The sequence below is a fragment of the Gossypium hirsutum genome, chromosome D08, assembly GCF_007990345.1.
Source record: "Gossypium hirsutum isolate 1008001.06 chromosome D08, Gossypium_hirsutum_v2.1, whole genome shotgun sequence".
In the NCBI taxonomy this organism is placed as follows: domain Eukaryota; kingdom Viridiplantae; phylum Streptophyta; class Magnoliopsida; order Malvales; family Malvaceae; genus Gossypium; species Gossypium hirsutum.
Window position 1 is genome coordinate 50,262,189 of NC_053444.1, and position 21,219 is coordinate 50,283,407.

General features: G+C 33.3%; 3 protein-coding genes across 3 annotated transcripts; all 3 read right to left on the bottom strand.

Moving 5' to 3' along the window:
- Nucleotides 1–710: 710 nt before the first annotated feature.
- On the bottom strand, nucleotides 711–2,267 carry LOC107900263 (probable WRKY transcription factor 43). The gene is made up of 2 exons (XM_016825937.2): nucleotides 1,344–2,267; nucleotides 711–1,085 (listed from the first exon to the last, which is right to left on the bottom strand). The coding sequence occupies exons 1-2, from the start codon at nucleotides 1,760–1,762 to the stop codon at nucleotides 908–910; spliced, it is 597 nt and encodes a 198-aa protein (XP_016681426.1). The 5' UTR covers nucleotides 1,763–2,267; the 3' UTR covers nucleotides 711–907.
- A 451-nt stretch (nucleotides 2,268–2,718) lies between these two features.
- On the bottom strand, nucleotides 2,719–5,285 carry LOC107900919 (54S ribosomal protein L17, mitochondrial). The gene is made up of 6 exons (XM_016826703.1): nucleotides 5,003–5,285; nucleotides 4,686–4,751; nucleotides 4,184–4,258; nucleotides 3,541–3,670; nucleotides 3,346–3,465; nucleotides 2,719–3,198 (listed from the first exon to the last, which is right to left on the bottom strand). Exons 1-6 carry the CDS (start codon nucleotides 5,146–5,148, stop codon nucleotides 3,055–3,057), a joined length of 681 nt encoding a protein of 226 aa, XP_016682192.1. The 5' UTR covers nucleotides 5,149–5,285; the 3' UTR covers nucleotides 2,719–3,054.
- An 11,381-nt stretch (nucleotides 5,286–16,666) lies between these two features.
- LOC107900918 (serine/threonine-protein kinase Aurora-3) lies at nucleotides 16,667–18,867 on the bottom strand. The gene is made up of 6 exons (XM_016826702.2): nucleotides 18,668–18,867; nucleotides 18,255–18,497; nucleotides 18,057–18,152; nucleotides 17,630–17,844; nucleotides 17,486–17,558; nucleotides 16,667–16,905 (listed from the first exon to the last, which is right to left on the bottom strand). The coding sequence occupies exons 1-6, from the start codon at nucleotides 18,791–18,793 to the stop codon at nucleotides 16,804–16,806; spliced, it is 855 nt and encodes a 284-aa protein (XP_016682191.1). The 5' UTR covers nucleotides 18,794–18,867; the 3' UTR covers nucleotides 16,667–16,803.
- Nucleotides 18,868–21,219: the final 2,352 nt, after the last annotated feature.

The following is a 21,219-nucleotide window of genomic DNA, read 5'->3' on the forward strand; positions in this document are numbered from 1 at the left end:
TTTTCATTTGTTAAAACTAGTCCACAAGCTCGTCTTACTCGAAAAAATTAAATTGTTCAAAAAAAACAAAAGTATAGGGACTAATTTTAACAAATAGAAAACATCGAAAAACTATGTTAAAAGAAATAGAGAAGGGAGGAAAACAGAGGGAGAAGCAGAAGAGAATGGAAAAGAAAAAGAAAAAAAAAGTTAAAATAACATAAAAAAAAATTAAATTGCTCAAAACAAAAAAATATATGGGGACCAATTGTATAAATTAACCTAAAATTTTTGTTTGAAATAATGATTTAACGTGCCACGCCAGCTTGCCATTACAACGTTAATGGCAATTAACAGCTCAGTGACTAAAATGTTACAAAGTGATAACGTAAGAACGTAACATTTCAAACATAAGTGACTAAAATGAAACTTGAGGTAAACAAAAGTGACTATTTTGATATTTTACCCAATAAAAAATAATATATATATATATATATATATTAAAGTTGATGAAATCAATCAATTCAATTATAGATCTCACTAACTAAATTAATTATTTTAACCAAAAGGAAAGTAAATGTTTTATAGTTAACTGATTAAGGCAATCTACACTAATTTTTGCTCAAACTAGAAAATAGTTCTCTTGTTTTTCTAAATTCACCTGAGGAGAACTCAAGTATAAAAATAATATGTATATTTAATAATTCACTATAAAAATAAATTATTAAAAATTTCGAGTAATCTTCAATGACTTAATAATAACGTTGAGGCTTTAAACATGAATGGAAGATAAAGAACATTTAAGATATAAACATACTCAATATTTTTACATGGAAAAATAAAGAAAGGGAATTTAGGTAAGTATGAAATTATTTGTTGTCGGGGTTGGGGATATTAAGTGATTAGGAGGAATGAAAGAAATTGGATCTTAAAACCTAGAGAGGAATTGCATTTGCTTGAGAAGAGGAGTTAGGGTTTCCATTAGCTTTTCACAAGGATGATTGTGGACCCCTTCGTATGTCGTCACCACGATGCTGCTGTCTTTCGACAGCCTTTGAACCTGTTTCTTCACATTGCATGTGTGATGTGTGCACCGGTAATAACTCCTATTTCAATTATAACAACAAAGTTATAAAACATATTGTATTGTATATATGTGCGTGTCAATTGTCTAACATACGAACCCTAAAGCTAATTAGGTTTATGGATCGAAATTACCAATTAAGTATGCTTGAAGAAATTGTTTATATATTCCATGCAAATTTTTCTTGTGTATGCATGACGAGTTACGAACGTACAAACAAGCCATGCAACGTATATATAAAGGAGAAAACAAGAGCGATTTTGATGATAAACGAACGAACCTTGGATAATTGCTATTTTTCACAGCTTTTTGGCCGTACTTTCTCCACCTATAGCCGTCGTCCAGAATATCATCAGCACTCCTGGTTTGGAACGCAAACCTCGGTCGGGTTGTCTTCTTGAACCGGTTACCTTTCCTCTTGTCTTGGTTGCCATTCTCAATCTGATGGCAACCTCCATTTTCGGCCATCAAAGAAGAAGCTGTTTCAGTCACTGGCTTGCTCTCACCATGACCCTGCAGCAGCAAGGCTTGACCATAGAGGAGGCTAACCCAATCAATATCAGGGATGATTTGAGATTCTAAAGGAGGAAGAGGGTGCAGTGAGGAAGATGGAGTTGTGGAAGGTGCAAAGAAGAAAGGAGCGGTGAGTGGTGGCGGCGCTGCAGGCGGTGGGGTACTAATAAGTTCTTGGCCATCCATATGATCTGATGGGAATAATTCTGAGGGATCCACTGAGAATGATTGAGAAAGTGGTGGGAAGGTGGAAGAGGTTGGACTGCCCCCACAAACACAAGAGATAGAGATAGAAGAACGGGGAAGGGATTGTTGGAGTTCGGGAATGGGGACTATATGTGTATATATATATATTGGGATTAATTCCAGTTTCTCTTGCAGGCTTGGTCAAGCCAACAACATTTCACCTACTTTTGTTCAACTGCCTTTCCCCATCCCGCTTAAGTAATGAGAGACGTCTGCCCAATCCCATTCTTGATACTTTCAGCACGTTATCACCCAAGCATGTGTCTGTGTATATATACACATACGTTTATATACATGTTCGAAATGGTTAATTATATTAAATGTCTCCGTTAAGTGTTTTACATTGTAACCGGTCTCATTTTGGATTTGACACTGTAGTATTTACCGAATCACCCAAGTGATACAATATTCATATTTTGAATAACCAAATTAAAAATAACAAGATTCATCTTTCCTTTTTACATTGAGAATTTAATATTAAAATAGGATAAAATTACCAATATTGAAATTCAGATCTCAAACTAATAAAAATAATTAGTTGAAATTTGAACCAACTACATCAAAAGATCAAACTAGCAAATGATTTTTCTTTTTGGGGGTACGACAGATGAACAAAATTTCCTATATATGGAGGAGAGCGTAAAAAGGAAAAATGGATGCCAAACTTTTATTCCAATAATAAGTGTCAGTTTAATTGATTAGGGCAGAGATGCTCATTTAATTCAAGTCAGCATTGTGGAAGGAGTCCTAATTAGGTCACCAGCTAGACTTCCATCTTTCACATGTGTGCCTTGTGGTCAAAATACCATTTTCAGTACCCTCTACATAAAAAGGAACAAAATAGGGTTATCAAGTCATCTACATTTACCCACTATCCAGGAAGGTAGACATTGGAATTGTTCAGCCAATTATAACTGCATAAAACCCAAAGTTAAATTGTGTAGTTTACCCTACCAAGACCAAAGATCAAGGGCACACATACATATGATCATGCAACCATTATTGCAGCAGAGATGAGAGGAATATGTAATAAAATAAAACAAGATCATGCATCAATAGTCGCCAACATAAGAAACTAAAAGTAATGGACAATCCAATCCATCCTTAGCCAATGAGGTTTTCGTTATTTTCGCCTAATTGACTCACGTTCGGATGTTTGGTTTTCTAGTCTCGGCTTGAACTTCTGATGTAAACTCTCTACTGCAAAGTTACATGAATGGAGCAATTTGCCATCAGCTGATAATCATCTTCTTAAAAAATTCAGCTTCCTCAGGAAAATACTCCAAGAGTTCATCTTTGGTCACCCAAACGAAATCCTCGCACTTCCGGATATTGAACTTGTTGGTATCAATCACTTGTGACTTGAAAAAAAATCGCTGACAGAAAGAAAAAGCACAAGGTAGGAAAAAGTGAAGTGCATGTATGTTATCCAAACAAGATTGACATTTGATTAAAAAGACTAGCAAAGACAATTAATACATCAATATAGGAGGTAGATGATACAACCATTTCGCTTGAAATACCTTAAATGGTTCAGGCACATTCTCCATCTGCTGTATAACCATGTGCCCCATGGGAGCATTTCCGACAAAGTAAGTGTGAGAGAGGTCTCCGAGTACAGAGGCTAAGGCAGACTCTGCACACTGCAAATATTTCATATTTATATCATATTGATAAAACAAAAAATAAAAAGAAACAAGACGCGTAAAAACCATTACCTTGCGCAACGTCTCCTCTGAATCATAAACTTTTTCTGGAAAATGCCACACGGGTTTCCTGCTAGGAGCTGCATTACTGTCACCGTATAAAAGAAGATACAATCTTCTATCAAGTGCTCTCTGCAATGACCTTGACAAATACAAAGTTCAGACCTTTCGCAATCAGAATATTGTACTAAACTACTAATAGTCGCTCAAATGTACTAACTTCACCTTTTATCCACACAAGGCCACAACCACCGACAGGAAGAAAAATTTTTCTTAAGAATGATGTTTATTGTTCCTTCACATAACTCTTATGTATAAATAAGGAGACAGATACTTTAACTAGAAGAGAAAAGCACTTTGAGATTCAATTCTGATCATTTCTTCCTATACACTGTTAGTTCTGCATGACATATATCTGATCACTATCAAACAAAGACTAGCCTATCGGTAAAAGTGTTACACTGAACAATATAAAATGCACCACTTCCTTTCCGTCATTCGTTTTGTCAGCTTCCTAGAGATTATTAATGCAGATTTCAGGCCGGTTATTCCCAAAGATTGTTAGTTCTTGACAACACATATCCGATCTATTTCAAACAAAGAATGGTCTCCTGGTAATGAAGTTCCAATGAGCAATATGAAATCTACCACTTACTTTCTGTCATTCGTTTTGTCAGCTTCAGTGATCCTTGGAGCTGGAACGTAGTCAATTTGGTAATCACCTTTTCCCCTGGTTATACAACAATTTCACTTCATTAGCTGAAAATTAAAATCATCTTTGTTGCACTTCACCTTTTTCTTAATGTGCAAATCTGAAGTCATATATGGATGTACTCATTGAAAGTGCAAAGCAAGGAGGAGCATAACATACATAATGTATCCAAACGAATGACTTTCATTACTTTTGAGGCTGTTGTTTTTCAATTGAAAACAATGAAGCCTGAATCACTCCACATTGTTTTCCCCAAATCAGATCTCCAGAGGAATACGACTCTAAATCATTCATTTGGATAAATCAATTGCTTTCCTTTTTTCTTAATTGCTATGCATAAAATAAAGAACTTGTATTCTTAGCCAGTAACCACTTAAGTTGGATAAAAAAGACCCAACATACAAATAAGTCGCCCCTATATAACTGAATCAAATATATAACTTGCCTAGATTTAGACATGTCCAAGAATTCATCAGGATATTTGCGTCGATACTGCTGCCTCCATCGAAAGCTGCATAAAACAAAAGCAATTACATAAATAAATCCTAAGAGTTTCATCTACTTCCATAAAACCCCAATTACTAGCTGAAAAATTGAACTAAAAAAGCTAATAACTTCGTGCCATAAACCACTAATCATGTTGTTTTCATCAAAATATTGTATCTTTTCTTCTTCCTTTTTGCATCAATGAGCTAACCAATAGAAATCTAAGGTATCCTAGATAGAACATTCCCAGATTTTCTCGCGAGAATGAAAACTTACGAAAACTCTTGAAATGCATAAACCACAGGATCCAGTTTGGGAATAACGACGGGTAATCTCTCGAACAGTACCGACGCCACAATTTTCTCGGAGGTTGAGGAAAACCCACGCGCCCCCATGAATGGCCGAACCAACGATCTGTGCATTCTCGACTTAAAAAACCCTGCTTAAACCTGAATCCAGTGTGAAGGTGTCGTAGTATTTTTTATTTATTTATATGGTGAGGATCCAGTCTAATGGACTGAACCTTATAACAAGGCTTGGGTTGGTTTGATTTCATTGAATCATAAGGTGGTCCATCTTATTAAGGTATTGATTTGTGATACTAAATAAATCCTGCATATTTCTGTTTTTTTTTTTTTTTAATTCCTTCCTTAAACTTTTCGTTAATTTATTAATGGATTGCTGATGCAAATTTGCAACATGAAACCATTTCTATTGGGTTTGGATTAGAACGGAATTAGTGATGGCACTCTAAATATTGAATATATTTATCTGATTATTTGGTTAATTCATTTATTATTTATATAATCTAAATCTCTTGGTTTTTTTTTTCTTTAGATGAAATATTTAATGAATTAGATCTAATAAAAAATCAACCAACAAGAGAGGACATTTTTTCGACATAGTGTTAAAAGATTTACAAGACTACGTTGATCTTTTACAATTATTTTTAATAAGTCTAGTTAACTTACACTCCATGCTAATTTAATTATGTGTTTATGTTAAATTATAGAGTACAAAATTAAAGATAAAATACATTTTAAGCAAAGTTTTTAAAACTAAAAAGGTGATCGAACTGGTTAGACCACTGGACTGTATGGTTCGATTAAATGAATCATTAAAAATATTTTAAAAAACGGTTTAATCGGTTTTTTAACCTAGTTCTATCAACTCGTACCGATTTGCAAGTCAACCAATCTGATGTCTCTCTCCAAACTGGTATCCCAACCGGTTCAAACAATCGTGACTCTAAGTCTCTACACTTCGTACATTTGGAATTTAGTCTTCCAACTTTTACATTTAAGAATTTAATCTCTCAACTTTATAGATTTAAAAATATACTTTCAAATTATATATAATCACGTAATATTTTAATTGAAAAGCTAACAATATTAACTATATGATTTAATTAATAAAAATATAAAGACCTTAAAAATTAAAGTATAAGGATTAAATCTCAAATTTAAGCATATTAAAAGGACCAAATTGAAAATTAGCCTTTTTCATAAAAGAAAAAGAAATAGAAAAGTAGCCTGTGGGTGTGTGCCATGTGTCTTCAGGAGGAAGGTCCTTTTGGAAAGATATGCGTCCGGTCACTTTGCCCGTCTCGAAGGCCCGCCTAAAACGTGGGAGGGTTTGGGTAAAAATATAGGCTCAAAAATGGGTTTGGACAAAAAAATAACTCTCGTTTAAAAAATGGGCCAAGCCTAGGGTAAGCTATTTTTGGTTCAGGCCCGGCCCGAATTCACTAAAAGAAAAAAAAATCTACTGTTTTTTTGAATGTTATTTTCTTGTTGTTTTCTCCCTATTTTGCTACCATTTTACTATTATGTTGTTACTATTTTATTGTTATTGCTTGGATATTGTATAAAACTTATTTTATTGTTAATTTTGTTATTATTTTAAAGGTATTTGTTAATTTTATTGTTATTTTAGAAGTATTTGCTCGTTAAGTTGTATTTATCTTAGTGTTATTTAAGTCTACATATTTTTTTAAATTTATTTTTAATTTGTTGGAAAATATTTATTTTGATGTTTTTAGTATCTTTGATATATTATATATATTTAAAAATTATATAAAAATAATATAAAAATTAATATGGGCAGGTCGGGTAGGGCCCGGGTTTTAGTATTTTATCCAGGTCAGGCTTGGGCAAAATTTTAGGCCCATTTTTCGGGTCGGGCTCAGGCCTAGTAAATTGGCCTGAATTTTTAGTTGAGCCCAGCCTGAACCCGACCCGGCCCATGAGCACCTCTAATTTTAAGGTAACTAATTTAATATTTTAGAATAAATTGTTTTTAAATAAAATTTAAAGTGAAAAGATTAGATTGACATTTGATAAACCTTTAAGGGCCATTATCGTATTATCCCATTTTTAATTTGATAAAGTTCAATGCACCAAAATTGTGCCAAAAACACCGTATGAATCAAATTTATGCCAAAATCTCACTTCTGTAATGCCTTTTACATAAAACGTCCCTCATCCAGTAATCTTTTACTTATTTTGCTAAATAATATTACATTTAATCTATTTCATTTTTTTTTGTGATTGATATATATATGAGAAAAAGGAAACCCAAATCTGTTGCAAATAAACTTAAAAAAAAGTATTTTGGATTAATTATAGAGAGGTCTCTAGTTTTAGTTAAAAGAAAATAAAAATGTCATATCAGTAATCTGTTAGTGGATTAATGAAATTTTTAACAGCAGTGACCAATTCAAATAGTTTTAGAATAATCAAAATAGGAACGATGCTATTTTAGAGTGGCATGTGGTGTATTTCTTTTTAAAGAAAAGACAATCAAAGTTCTAGTTTGTAATTGATACATGTACAATCGTTCTTTCAACATCAAATGTAGAGTTTTTCGAGTTCCTTGAGTAATGTCGTGGAACTGAAATTAATTGAAATTTGAATTTAGATTATAATATGCAAATTCATTTTTTTATTTTTTCTTTTGGAAATTAAAATATTTCAAATTCAATATTTTCAATAAATAAAATTAATTGTTTAAATAATTCAATTTTAGATTTAAATTTTAACTAGATTTAAATTTTATTCTTTAAAAAAATATTTATATATAAATGAAAAATATTACAACAGTAATGTATACATCAAGTTAATCTTAAGCCCAAAAACAATTATTAATTTAAGATCTAAACTTAAACCACTAAAAATTATAACAATAAATTTCTTATTTGGATTTTGAAAATTCTATGTTTTAAAGTGGATTTTAAAATTCAAATTTTAATTTTTATGAAATTAGACTCAAAGTTATCAAATTCAAAACATTTTTTATTGGATATCTAAATAAAAAATATTTGGATTTTCAAATCCAAATCTAAATTCTTTTTTAACCCAAATCTTAGTTCCCATACAGGCATTAGAGAGTCGTTAAATTGTTTGAAGCTCGATTCATCCATAATGTTTAATTTTGAAAGGAGATTCGTTGTACAGTTAATTTCAGGATAAACGAGCAATTTTGAAGTTCTTTTTGTCTGTCCTGTATTTGTTCAATGTCATTGGATAAATCTAGGTCTTCCTATCTAATGCTTTCTCGATCACAATTCTAAGAGCCATTATGTTGCTTCTCCAAAAAAGTGAACAATTAGTTATAAAATGTACTCCACCACCCTAAATAAGAATCAAACTCTCAACCACATAATTAAATAACAAAGTAAATAACCACCGCATCATACCTCATAATTGATTAGTAAACAAATTTTCATAAGTAGTTAGAAGTTATTCCTAATCTTTTGTGACTTTTTAAATCTCCACACTTCTCAAACTGTTTATAAACAATTCATATCAAATTATGATTTTTGTTCTATCTTATACTTCTTTTATGTTTTATTTCCTTCTTTTAATTTTGTATAATTTTATTTTGTTGACATATTATTAGTGTTAATGTTACTCCATAATTCAATTACCAAAAGCTTACAAATAATTATTAATAATTTTATTTAAACATAAATTTGAAAATTAAAATTTAATGTAAACATTAAATCTTAAATTTAAATCACGAAACTAATTTAAACTCTTAAATTATAAAATTTAAACCTTAAATAGAAGAAAAATTATTAATTTTCATCAATATTTAATTATATTTAAATAAAATTAATGATATTTATTTATAACTCTCCCATAATTTTTATTCTATTTACATTGGTTTTTTTAAGCTAATTTTTTGGTGTAATGACAAATTTAATCATTATGTTTACATTTGTCAATTAATTTGGTACTTATTCTTGACAATTAATCTTTTAAAAAAAGTTAAATCATTTTTTAATGAAAATGTTGACTAAAATATTAATTTATTAACAATGTTAATGTGTACTTCATGCTAGCTAACGCAATGTTGTTTGTCTTATATGTCACCTTAATAAATAATTTAAAAATTATAAATTTCTTTCAAAAAATTCAAAGTTAAAAAATATATAAAATTGTGGAGTGTGTCTTGTATTTACTAGCCGACGTCTCAACAAGGAAGAGCCGACGTCGTGACGAAATGACCACGACGTCCCAATGAGAAGTTTGGCCACATCTTGATGACACGAAGAACGGTGTCCCAACGAGGAACATGCGATGTGACGACGTGTTCCCCAATTCAATTGGATTTTTTTCTCATAGTTAAACTCTGCTACTGTTTCTCATTCAAACTTTGATTAACCTAGGTTATTTTAGTCATATTTAATCTACGAATTTAACCTATAAAAGGGGCTATTGTAACCTAGAATAATAATCTTCGGAGGAATTTCTCTTCTTTTTCGAAAGAGTTTTTCCACGTAAATATATATATGTTTGATCTTCTCTACTTTTACTTTTATTTTCTCACAGTTCGATCCCTAACAAAATGTTTATAAAAATCCACAAAAGAATTTAGACAAAACAACAATTCAACTCTCTATAAAAAAAATTTAATGTTGAAGGATAAATTTAATTAAAAATATATAAAGGTTATGGTTGGAGTTAATAAATATCTTATTATTTAGCGCATAGTACCAAAAAAGATCCATTTTTGAAATTATTTACGGAAATGGGCCACTCCAAAAAATAATAAGTGGAATGGACTGAAAACACTAAAACGCGCTGACGTGGACGCGTTTTCAGGGAAAACGCAAAAAAACGTGTTGACGTGGATGCGCTTTAGTAAAAAGCACTGACGGGGACACGTTTTGCCCCCTGTTTGATTAGGGTTTTTGGGTTATTTACAAATTAAGGCTTAGATTTAGGGTTTAGTGTTTGTTTAAGGTTTAAGAAAAAATAAATTAGGGTTTATGATTTATTTTTTTAATTGCTATGTATTGTTCTGGAAGAAATAAATTTGACAATATGGGATATGAAAAAATAAATTTGACGTGATGTGTTCTGAAAAATTTATTTTAACGAGATGAATTTGTTGTCTTTTTTGTACAGTCAGTAATAGTACAGAAAAAGCTTCCAGCTGGACTTTTTTTTTACTAATGATTCTAAAAAAATAATTTTAAAAAGATGATTCTGAAAAAATATCCCGGGATTCTAGGGAAACCAAATAGTTGGGGCTGAAAAACACTTCAAGTATGATGCACTGTCAGCAAAAGTACTGAAAAAGCTCTCGGCTAGACGTTCTTTTTAATAGTGTAGGTGACAGTGCATCCCACTATCCTTTAGGCTATAAATGACCTAAATTTCATTCTCTTGTTGCATAAGTTACAACAAGAGAAATTGAAGAATTTCAGAAGAATAGAAATTGAAGAAGTTGAGAAGGTATAAGTTGATTTATTGTGTTAATATTTATACGAATCATTATATTTTTGCATTATGTTTTTTGTTTTGAATTTCTTTTGACAGATAATTTGGTTGAAAATGAGTGAACGTATTAGTATTGTTATTTACTACGATGGTGAGGCCCGTGACACCGAGAACGACATTAAAATCTTCCGAACGACGCTAATGAGAGTTTCTTCTATTAAGTATCGATTTTGTGCTTCGACTGGTCTCGTGACATATAACTCATTTGATATCAAATGTACTCGTGGCAGACGCACATCACTAGTGGATCACCCTATCTTGAGTTATATGTGGAATTTTCAACGCCAAATGAAGCACTTGTGACTTCAACATCTATCACTGTTCGAGAGGAATACATGACCCCTGCATGACACTCCGTTAGTGGATAGGACATGCACCTCGGTGGGTCGATGTTCATTACTGGAAATACTTAATAGGGAATAACATTAACTTCTAGTGGTTTGCAATCCACATCTGATTGGGGACGTTCTAAAACGTACACAATAAGGAATGATATACTCTCTACGACGTCCACCGGCGAGGGAAGCTCAGTGCCGATGGTGCAAAAGTGGTATTATTTTTAAATGAAGGAAAAGAATATCCACGATTCACGGCATACTCGCCTTCAGCCCACATGCATAATGTCGATCTATCAGCAGATGATGCATTGGAGTTTCCAGATCTACCACACAGGAGGCGTGGCCACACAAGTTTATCGTTGGATTCGGGTGAATTGGAAGTTGGTAAGGAGTTTTCCAGTAATGATGGTTTTCTCGGTGCATTGAAGCAATATAGCATCATGGACGGGGTTAACTATCATGTGGTTAAATCCAAATTCAAGAAGTTTGAGGCTAAGTGTGTAGTACGAGACGGTGTTCATGGAAAATCATGGCTTCGGTCAAGAAGAGGACAGGGTTGTGGAAGATAAAGAAGTTTATCGATCCATATACGTGTGTTGCATCTGGTACAATATCACTGTGTGTTTAGGGTTTTTGAATATTACTGTTATTATTTAATGTTGCATTATTTAACGTACTCATGTGTTGACAGGTGTTTCACAAGATCATCCCAAGCTGGATTCAGAGATGATAGCGAGCTTAATACTACCGATGGTGAAAGCAAATCCTAAGATTGCTGTGTCGGTCTTAATTGCCAATATTTATAGCCAATTCAAGTACACGCCTTCTTACCGCAAGGCTTAGATAGCTAAGCAGAAGATGTTAGAGAAGATGCATAATGGGTGGGACAATTCATACAATGAGGTGTGGCAGTGGTGTTAGGTACTGGAAAGGTAAGTCCCAAGTTGCATAACAGACATTGAAACGGTTCATGCATACTACAACTACCACTTGCTCTATGGATGTCAAGCGTTTAAGCATCTATTTTGGAACTTTAAGCAATACCGGGATGAATTTTAGTACTGCAAGCCTTTGGTACAAATTGATAGCACATTTATGAATGGTAGATATACCCATCCACTATTGCTAACTGTAGCACAAGATGGTGATGGGAGGATCCTTCCAATTGCATTTGCAATAACACCGAGGGAGTCAAGTGACGACTGAATTTTTTTCTTTTTAGGTTGAGGAGGCATGTCTACCTTCAACCTAATATCTGCGTTATATCGGGCACTAAAATACTAGCTGCAATTAAACGACAGGGAAGCCTCTCTGATTATACACACCATCGTATTATCTAAGGCACGTTGCTTCCAACTACTATGAGCAATATTGGTCTACCGCTGAACGACGACAAGTGACCAACATGGGTATTTAATTGCCACCAATATTATTTGGTTTGTACTATTCAATTTTTTTTTAATGGAAGAGTGGTATGTAATTATCCCTATTCACTTATATTGAAAGGGTATGAGATCAATAAAGATCATTTTTATGAGATGTTGGCGATTTTGCAGTCAATTAATGATCAAGGTGCAAACTACCTTTGTAACATACTTTTCGACTAGTGGACACAATCATACGATGGCAGCGTACGATATGGTCAGATGACCTCAAACCTGGCTGAATGCATCAATTTTGTTTTAAAAGGAATGCGTCATTTATCGATAACCTCTGTTGTGCGGGAGACATATTTTTGTTTGGCAGCACTATTTCCAAAGCGAGTAGCGAGTTATAAAAGCCAAATGCAAGGAGGTCATGTATGGTGCCGAAAAGTAGTGTAAGAAATTAATAAGGCCAATGCGTGGGCCAACTCTATGTACACAGTGTATCACGATTACAACAACCTATGGTTTCGTGTGACGGAGTTCGATAGACCGAACCAAGGTATTTCCAGCAGACAATATTATGTACACCTCAGAAATAGAACTTGCAATTGTGGGAGGTTTGACGGACTTCGTTATCCATGCGCTTATGTAATTGCAGCTTGTCAGAATCTTCGTTTGGATCCTATGATCTATGTCGATGAAGTGTACAAATTAGAATACATATACAACGTGTGGAGACACATATTCCCACAGTCCTAGGTGAACATAAGTGGCCGTCTATATCGCTTGCTCCGTTTAAGTTGTTATCGGATAGATAATTGCATTACAAACCAAAAGGTTGATCGTGCTCGACTAGAATATGTAATAATATGGATATCCGGGAAAGAACGAACCAATAGAAGTTATGCGAATGGTGTAGGAACCCGAGTCATACAATGTCAACATGTCCACATAGAAATAACTTCCAATTTATTAAATGAAACAATATAAAAATAAATTGTACAAAAATATTCAAAAGAACTTCTATTTTATTAATTGAAACAATATAAAAATAATTGGTACAAAAATATTCAAAAATAAATCAATGCATGTACCGGTCGAAATCAATGCCACATGGGAGTGGTTAATGGTTACATGCTAGATTCTTTTTTGGTTCAGCTTTTGGCCGGGGTTATGGTTGTTCGGGATCAGCTTCTGGTTGTGGGTGTTGGGAAGATGACCCACCTTGATAGAACAAAGATTACGGAGGTGTTTGCATCACCTACGGTGAATGAGCGTAACTAACTTGAATCCCATAAAGCGATGAGGATTGAAAATGAGTTTAGCTCCCTGACGATGCCTCTTGCGGTCCCTCCTGCGACGATGGCCTATATATTATCGGTTGACTCGGAGTCATTAGGAAATGAGATGCACCGAGCCATACATTCCAAGCTTGTATAGGAATGGAAAAAGGATACATATAAGGGTTAGGATACGCACCTGACATAATCTGAAGGGGCTGTGGTGTGGGCATTATCGCTTGCTCCGTTAGGGTCGGTAATTGCGCGGACATTGCTGATGGGCCTGTCTCACCATCCATTGTCCTTAGATTTAAAGGGCCCTGTCGTTCCCTTTCGACACGGATTTACTGATGCCTCTCCTCTTCCGAGAGCAAATATGGCTTGCCATGGACACTAAACCATGACATGTAATCTGGATTGTACGCTAACTCCGGAACGATAATCGACTCGCGAGTAGGTATATTATATTACTGATTTTTCCACATTTCGATATATTCTGAGTGGAAGATTGGCTAATGCGTATTTGGTCGCCGTAAGTCAATTTTGTGCTTATCATCGAGCACCTCAGGTGCCACAAGAATCGGTTGTTGAAATTCGAATTGCCACAACACTCTATTCTTCTGGTGCATCTCGACGGTAGCGTAGTTGACCAATGGGACCTTAACGTGCCAAATGTTTGGATTTTGTAAGAATTTATCTGGAATTACTGCCTGAATTATCGGATCCTCGTATGGTGTCAATTAAAACTATATAAGCTTGATAAAAATATTAGTTATATACATAATACAAAATACTAAATATGAAATCGACTATGTTATGTATATATAGTTCAAAATGAAATAAATACTTACATGTGCTTCTAACTGTTGGTCTAATAGAAGCCTTATATCTTCAAGAACAGTAGGTATTCCCCCGTAACTCGGCAAATAGTTCCACCTATTTAAATAAAATTTTAGCATAAAATTTTATTTTAAATCTATTTAATAATTATAAAATCTAATATAAATTTTATCTTGTAAAGAGTGAGAATGCATACGGATGGTCCACTCGAGGACGTAAAAATGGAAAGTGAAATCGAACCCATGATTGTAGCAGCGAGAGGCAACCTCCGATTTTGATTTTATTTGGTTGCATCGTCTGACATATCTCTCGATACAATGTCAACAACACGGCAAACCCCCAACTGAGTTCGCCAGCTGCTCTAAAATTGATGAGTTTCAGTAGCCACCTAGATGTACGAGGTTCTGTGACTTGTACGACATCAGATAACCTTCGAGGATCTGAAGGATGTACGTCCGAACGTATTGTACTATTTGTACTTCAATCGAATCATCCCCTGATACTGGGAATATGTCTCGTAACCAACCCATATTGATCCGACCTCTGTAAATAATATCTGAAATCGCACCCAAAAGATCGTAACATATGACTCCTCAATCAGCAGATTGAGCGGACCTGGTGAGTACGGGCCCATCCACCGATAACCCCAACTATAATTGTACGTCCTCCAAAGTGATGGTACTCCCTACATGGAATATGAATTGTGTGCGTCTCGATTCTCCACCTCCCCACAAATACGCTGATAAGTTTCGGTCCAACTTGCACCCCGACCTATATTGGTCACGTGCCAAAAACCTGCTTTCCTTAAGTAATTTTTAATCAACGATGATGGAGGACCAGGTATATTACGAATAAAACATTGTAACACTCGATCTACAGACTATTATAAAAAATTATAAAAAATATTAATTAAAATGCAAAAATGAAATAAATAATATTAAAAAATAAAAATTTCCCTTACCATTTTCATTTGGTCGACGAAGATATATTTATCATTGAGATGAATTAATTGCCGGGCCATTGCTAACACGATCAAATTTCTTAGAAATTATAAAAAAAATAATACTAATTTAGACAAAAATTAAAAATTTAGAGAGCTTTGAGAGCTTTTTTGAGAAATTTAGAGAGATATTTGGTGTGAAAAGAATGGGTGGGGTTTATATATTTTTTTCTTGACCGTTGGGCCCAACGGTCAAATTTTTAGACTGCCGTTGGGGATGACCGTTAGGGGGAAATACGGGGAAAAGCGCATCCCCTTCAGCGCTTTTTACTAAAGTGCGTCCACGTCAGCACGCTTTTGCCTGACACAAGAAAAAATGTGTCCTCATCAGTGCGCTTTTCTGCATTTTCCCCTGAAAATGCATCTACGTTAGTGCGTTTTAGTGTTTTCGGTCCATTCCAGTTATTATTTTTTGAAGCAACCCATTTTAGTAAATAATTTCGGAAATGGGTCTTTTCTGATACTATGCATATATATATTAATAATAAAATTCATGTTATGTATAAGATTTGGTTCTATGGTACGCAACTTTAGTTTAATAACCAGAGGGAGTTGGGGGTTCAACAATTTCGGGAATATAATTTTTACATAACTTCAATGTTTAATTTAATTTAATTTAAATTTAATTTAATTTAATCATAAATAATAACAATAATAATTTAAATCTACTTAACTTAATGATTTAAACTCAAAATAATTAAAATTTAGAGGTGAATCACAAAATTATATATAAACTTTAATTTAATTTGAATTTTGATATGGTGCAATTATACACATAAAATTTTGATTGTAGTTCAAATATGTACATAAAACTTTCATTTCAATTTAATCATAAACATTTAAAAAAACAAATAATCAAATTATTTTTAAATTGGATAAATATAATTATTTGTGTATATAATATATAAACATAAAATTATGTTATTGTGTTAATAATTTATGAGAATTGGATAAAATCAAATTTTCATATATAAAATTACACATTAGACCAATATTCATATATAATTTTAAGATTTATCATTTAAAACCTAAAATGATTCGATCTTGAAATTATTCAAACTAAAATTGACTTGAACAAATAATCAAAACCAATCCAAACCCAAATTATTTAAATTCTGAATAGTTGTATCCGAAATAATTCAAATAAATGATTTAACAGGTATAATTATGGAATTGTAATCCTTCCCAGTCGTATGTTTGCCATCGACACCTTCTAGAGGCCACTTGCTCGAAATCTCAAACGTATTAAAGATATGCAGAAATTGACCCAGAAGAGAAAATACATCTATAATCCTATGTAATCAGATTAATAGTTGAACGCCTATATGGACAAAAGTAGAGCTTAATTCATCACAAAAGAGAATAAAGTGATGATTATCATCCCAGTTTGAACAATACATTCACAGCTGAATTGCAATCTGTTAACAGCTTTTACAACATAGAATCTAAAACTACTACAAGTTCTATTTTTTGCAAGTACCCGTAGGGTTTGCATTCTTAATAATCCAAGGGTGCTCCATGATCTTCTGAAGAGAGAGCCGTTTTGAGGAGTCCTTAACAAGAAGCTACAAATAACATTCAATTACTTTATTCAGAACTTCAGATGTCAACTTCTACAATAATTTTTGGTCAAATTCTGTAGAAGGTCATTGTACTATGCATTTGGACAGATTTAGTTAGTCACTCTACTAGAATTTGTGATTTTTAGTCTCTACTTTGCAAAACGTGTATTTTTAGTTTTGAGATCAACTTTTTTTATGTTAATTTCATCAAATAACTTAACATGACTAATGCTGTAAAACATATGGTGATATGGAATACATACCTTTGGTATTTTTTTCTGGTACAGTTCGATAAATACAATACTTTTGTTTTTCATTTTTGAAAATGTGCAAAAACTTGTTTAATTGTAAAAAAAAAAATTATCGTGTATATGTCACATCATCATATGTTAAAAAGGAATTTTAAATTATTTAACAGAATTAGCAGAAAAAAGTTGATCTCAAGACTGAAAATGCACAATTTAAAATGTAGAGGACTAGAAGTTATCAAATATAATAAGGGGGCTAAATCCTCCAAAATGTATAATACAAGACCTTCTATAGAATTTGACCATGATTTTTCATAACCAATGCATATTGTTACCCGGCTGATGAGATTTCTAGCCTCCATTGAGACATTAGGAGTGGATGGGAAGCTGAGGTCAACCTTCATAATCCTGTAATACAACAGCTTGATGATTATACCACATTAGATTAAATCATAAGAAAACACCCTATTCCTAGTTACCTTTTGAATGTATCGCTTTGACTCTCGGACTCAAATGGGGGAGCACCATAGAGGAATTCATAACAAAGAATACCCAAAGTCCAGTTATCCACTGCATAATCATGAGCTTTATTTTCCACCATTTCTGGTGCCAAATAGTCCAGAGTTCCACACATTGTGTGTCTCTTGCTTCTGGATTGTACCGACCATCCAAAATCTGCAATCTTCAACCGACCCTACATATATATAGTCATAATGGAATTACTTGCAAACTCGAACACAATTCAAGAAGGTAACATTAATGATTAAACCCAACATATGATTTCATACAAAAATTCTCTTGTTGAAGACAATTTATACTTCTAAAATGGGTTTCTCAGTAGATCACAGCTAGGCAAAAGAAGTGGATGCCAAATCAAGAATGGAAGAAAGAAATGCATCGGCCTACCTCATGATCAAGCAGCAAATTTTCTGGTTTGATATCTCTATGAATTACATGTTTCTCATGACAATATGCCAACGCTGTTGTCAAACTAGCAATGTACTGAAAAAGATTTCAGAGCATTTCTAATAATTAGAAGAAAAAAATGTATAAAATAAAGTGCGATTGAAACAGAGGGAAAAAAAAAAGAGATTGGGCGATTACTGTAGCAGCTTGTTCCTCACTGAAATGACCATGTTTTCTAAGCTCGTTATAAAGCTCACCCCCATAAGCATACTCAAGAATCAAGAAAATACGTTCACTATCATGAAACCATCCGTAAAGCCGCAGTATATTGGGGTGGCGAAGACTGGTTTGAATTTCCATTTCTCTCCTCAACTGATGGTGGATCCTGTATTTTTCTAATTGTTCCTTGAATATGATTTTCAATGCCACAATGTATTTGCTCTACCAAAAAAAAAATACACAACCGAATCAATTAATCACTTTGTTTAAGGAATTATTTGCCCTCACACAAAAAAAACCCTTTCATATGCATCTCGATTCGGTTGGAAATCGTAAATAAAACTATACAAACAGTGAATGGAATGGGAAAAAAAAAGGGAATATAAATATACCTTGACTTCTCTGGCCAGATAGACCCTACCGAATTTGCCCTTGCCGAGGGGTTTACCGATCTCGAAGTCTTGTAAGGACCATTTTCTTTTTGAATTTCCTTCTCCTTCTTCGCTTCGAGAAATCATATTTCACCTGATTGAAGGAATGGTTGATAGAAAATCACAAGTGTAAGTGGTTGGGGAAGATGATGAAATTTGAATATTTAGAAACCGCGCATGTTATTTGGGCCTTTAACTTTTATTGGGCCTAAATGGTTGTTTCATATAATAATATTTACCAAATCAATCAATTTCTTCCGCCTAACTTCCAAATTCATCATCGTGGACCAGAAATTGCGTGGTTATAAGCTGAGCTTTTAATCTTCAAAGTTATGCTCATCCATTTTTAATCATAAAGTAATGTTTGAGATTTTATTCTTATTCTTAAAATTATCTTTTTTTATTTTAAAAAAATTATAGTTCACTGGTTAATAATGATAATATTTTATATAATAATTTATTGTGTTTATAATAATTTGGTATGATTGCATCTATCAAAATTTATTGAGGTTATGATTGGTATGATTGCATAGATATACTGATAACAAATTTTGATGGAAAATACTAACAACGTGGAAGATTGGATTAAAATTTTTAAATTGAAAAAGTAAGATAATGTAGTTTTATAAGGGCTAATCTCAATTTTCATTCAAGTATAGAGACTAACAAGACTGAATTTCTAAAAACACCTGTGTTTTTTTTAAAATACCGGATTAGGTCCCTTTTCTGAAAAATTACGGGATTAGGCTGAAAGAACGAAAATGTTTCATCTGATTTTCCTTGTGTTCTATTTTTTAGTGTTAGTTTTTTTTAAATAAGGTTAAGGTTAGGGTTTTGCGGTATTTAAGATTTAGGGTTTTGAGTTTTTTAATAATTTTTAAAGTTAATTATATATTATTTAGTTTTTTTATAATTTTTTGAGATGCAAAGTTAATAATTATTTAGATATTTACAAGCATCATATTTACACCAATTGTATATTCGAATAATTTGAATTATAAAATTCAATTCAATTCATAATCAAAACTCGAACTACCCGATTTGATTAAATCTTAGTTTGTAATTTTTTTTTATTTTTTTGAATGCAACTGAGTTTTGATTAGTTTTTTTATCGGAGGTTGAGGTCGATTAAATTTTTCAGTGCATTATTTTTGAACTTTCAGTGCATTCCTAAGATATCTGATTGGTGAGTGAGAGAAAGTAGGGAGTTCAAAGTACTAGAGGGAAAATGCTCACGTAAGACACATTTTCAGTGGTGCACTGTCAGAAAAAAAAAGCACTGAAAGCGCATTCAAATGGACGCATTTTCATGCCATGTCAGCTGAAAACGTATCCTGTTGGACAGGCTTTCAGTGCATTTTTCTGACAATGTACTGAAAACGCGTTCTACGTGTAGCGTTTTCCCTCTAGCACTTTCAACTCCCCACTCACCTGAGAAAATTTTCTAAATCAATAGCCACTCACCCCGACTCTATAAAAGGGTGGCTTTCAGCATTGAGTGACATAAGGCATTCATGAGCAAAAAATATTGTAAGAAGAATCAGAAGAAGAGGAAGTTCGCACATAAGGCATAATTTGGAGCTACCACGCAATTTGCATCAAGTAATGATCGATTTTTGTTGTTCATATTTAATTACAACATTATTTTTTTGCATAATGTTTTTGTTTCGAACATGTGGAATAGGTTATTTCATTGAAAATGAGTGGACAGATTAATGTTATTGTTTATTATGACGTGAAGTGCGTGACACTAATAATGAGATCGTTTTTTTCAGAGAACACAACATGGTTGGCTTTTAACCCAAACATACAATTGCTAGAGCTGCGTGGAAGAATTAGGCAAAAAATCGTCAGATCCAACCAAATAAGAACATCGTCACTTAAATATCGATTTTGTACTTCGGTCAATGTTTTCAATATTAGAGGTGTGAGGGGGTTGGAGGTGATAGTGCAGACGCATATTGACAGTGGATCACCATTTCTCGAGTTATATGCGGAGTTTTCAAGGAAAAATGAAGGCCCTCGAAGGTCAACATAGGTTCCAGTTCAAGAGGTCGAAATGGAAGAACAAGCCGAGAGTCCAACGATACAGTTGTGTGGTGGGTTCACCGTTTTGTTAGAAAGTTCTCGTTATGATATCCCAGAATCCTCAATGAGAAAACACTCATTTGTTTCGGTCCTAGATTTTAACTGCGACAGGTAGAACATCGAACAATTGAGGTTTGGTGGTAACACAGAATATTAGACCCTGCACGACACTCAATTAATGGTTTTGATTTAAACTTCGGTCAGTCGATGTTCAACGCTGAGAACACTTACAGGGGAATGATATCAAGTTCCAATGATTGGTAATTAGCAAGTGATTTTGGTTATTTCAACAATTATACAAGAAGGGATGATGTACTCCCTACGACGTCCATTGGTTAGTGGACATCCAACCCTGGAGATGTTGGTAGGGTTGAGAATGAATAGGGCATTGAATCTAATGCCAATCCAATTCGAGATCCCGGTAT

Coding starts and splice junctions, on each gene's coding strand:
- LOC107900263 (XM_016825937.2), bottom strand. CDS start 1,762: ATGGATGGCCAAGAACTTATTAGTACCCCACCGCCTGCAGCGCCGCCA. Junction 1,086..1,343: donor AAAAATAGCAATTATCCAAG/GTTCGTTCGTTT, acceptor TAATTGAAATAG/GAGTTATTACCGGTGCACAC.
- LOC107900919 (XM_016826703.1), bottom strand. CDS start 5,148: ATGCACAGATCGTTGGTTCGGCCATTCATGGGGGCGCGTGGGTTTTCC. Junction 4,752..5,002: donor TATGCATTTCAAGAGTTTTC/GTAAGTTTTCAT, acceptor TGTTTTATGCAG/CTTTCGATGGAGGCAGCAGT. Junction 4,259..4,685: donor TTGGACATGTCTAAATCTAG/GCAAGTTATATA, acceptor TTGTATAACCAG/GGGAAAAGGTGATTACCAAA.
- LOC107900918 (XM_016826702.2), bottom strand. CDS start 18,793: ATGATTTCTCGAAGCGAAGAAGGAGAAGGAAATTCAAAAAGAAAATGG. Junction 17,845..18,056: donor ATTTGCTGCTTGATCATGAG/GTAGGCCGATGC, acceptor ATATATATGTAG/GGTCGGTTGAAGATTGCAGA. Junction 16,906..17,485: donor CTAGAAATCTCATCAGCCGG/GTAACAATATGC, acceptor TGTTATTTGTAG/CTTCTTGTTAAGGACTCCTC.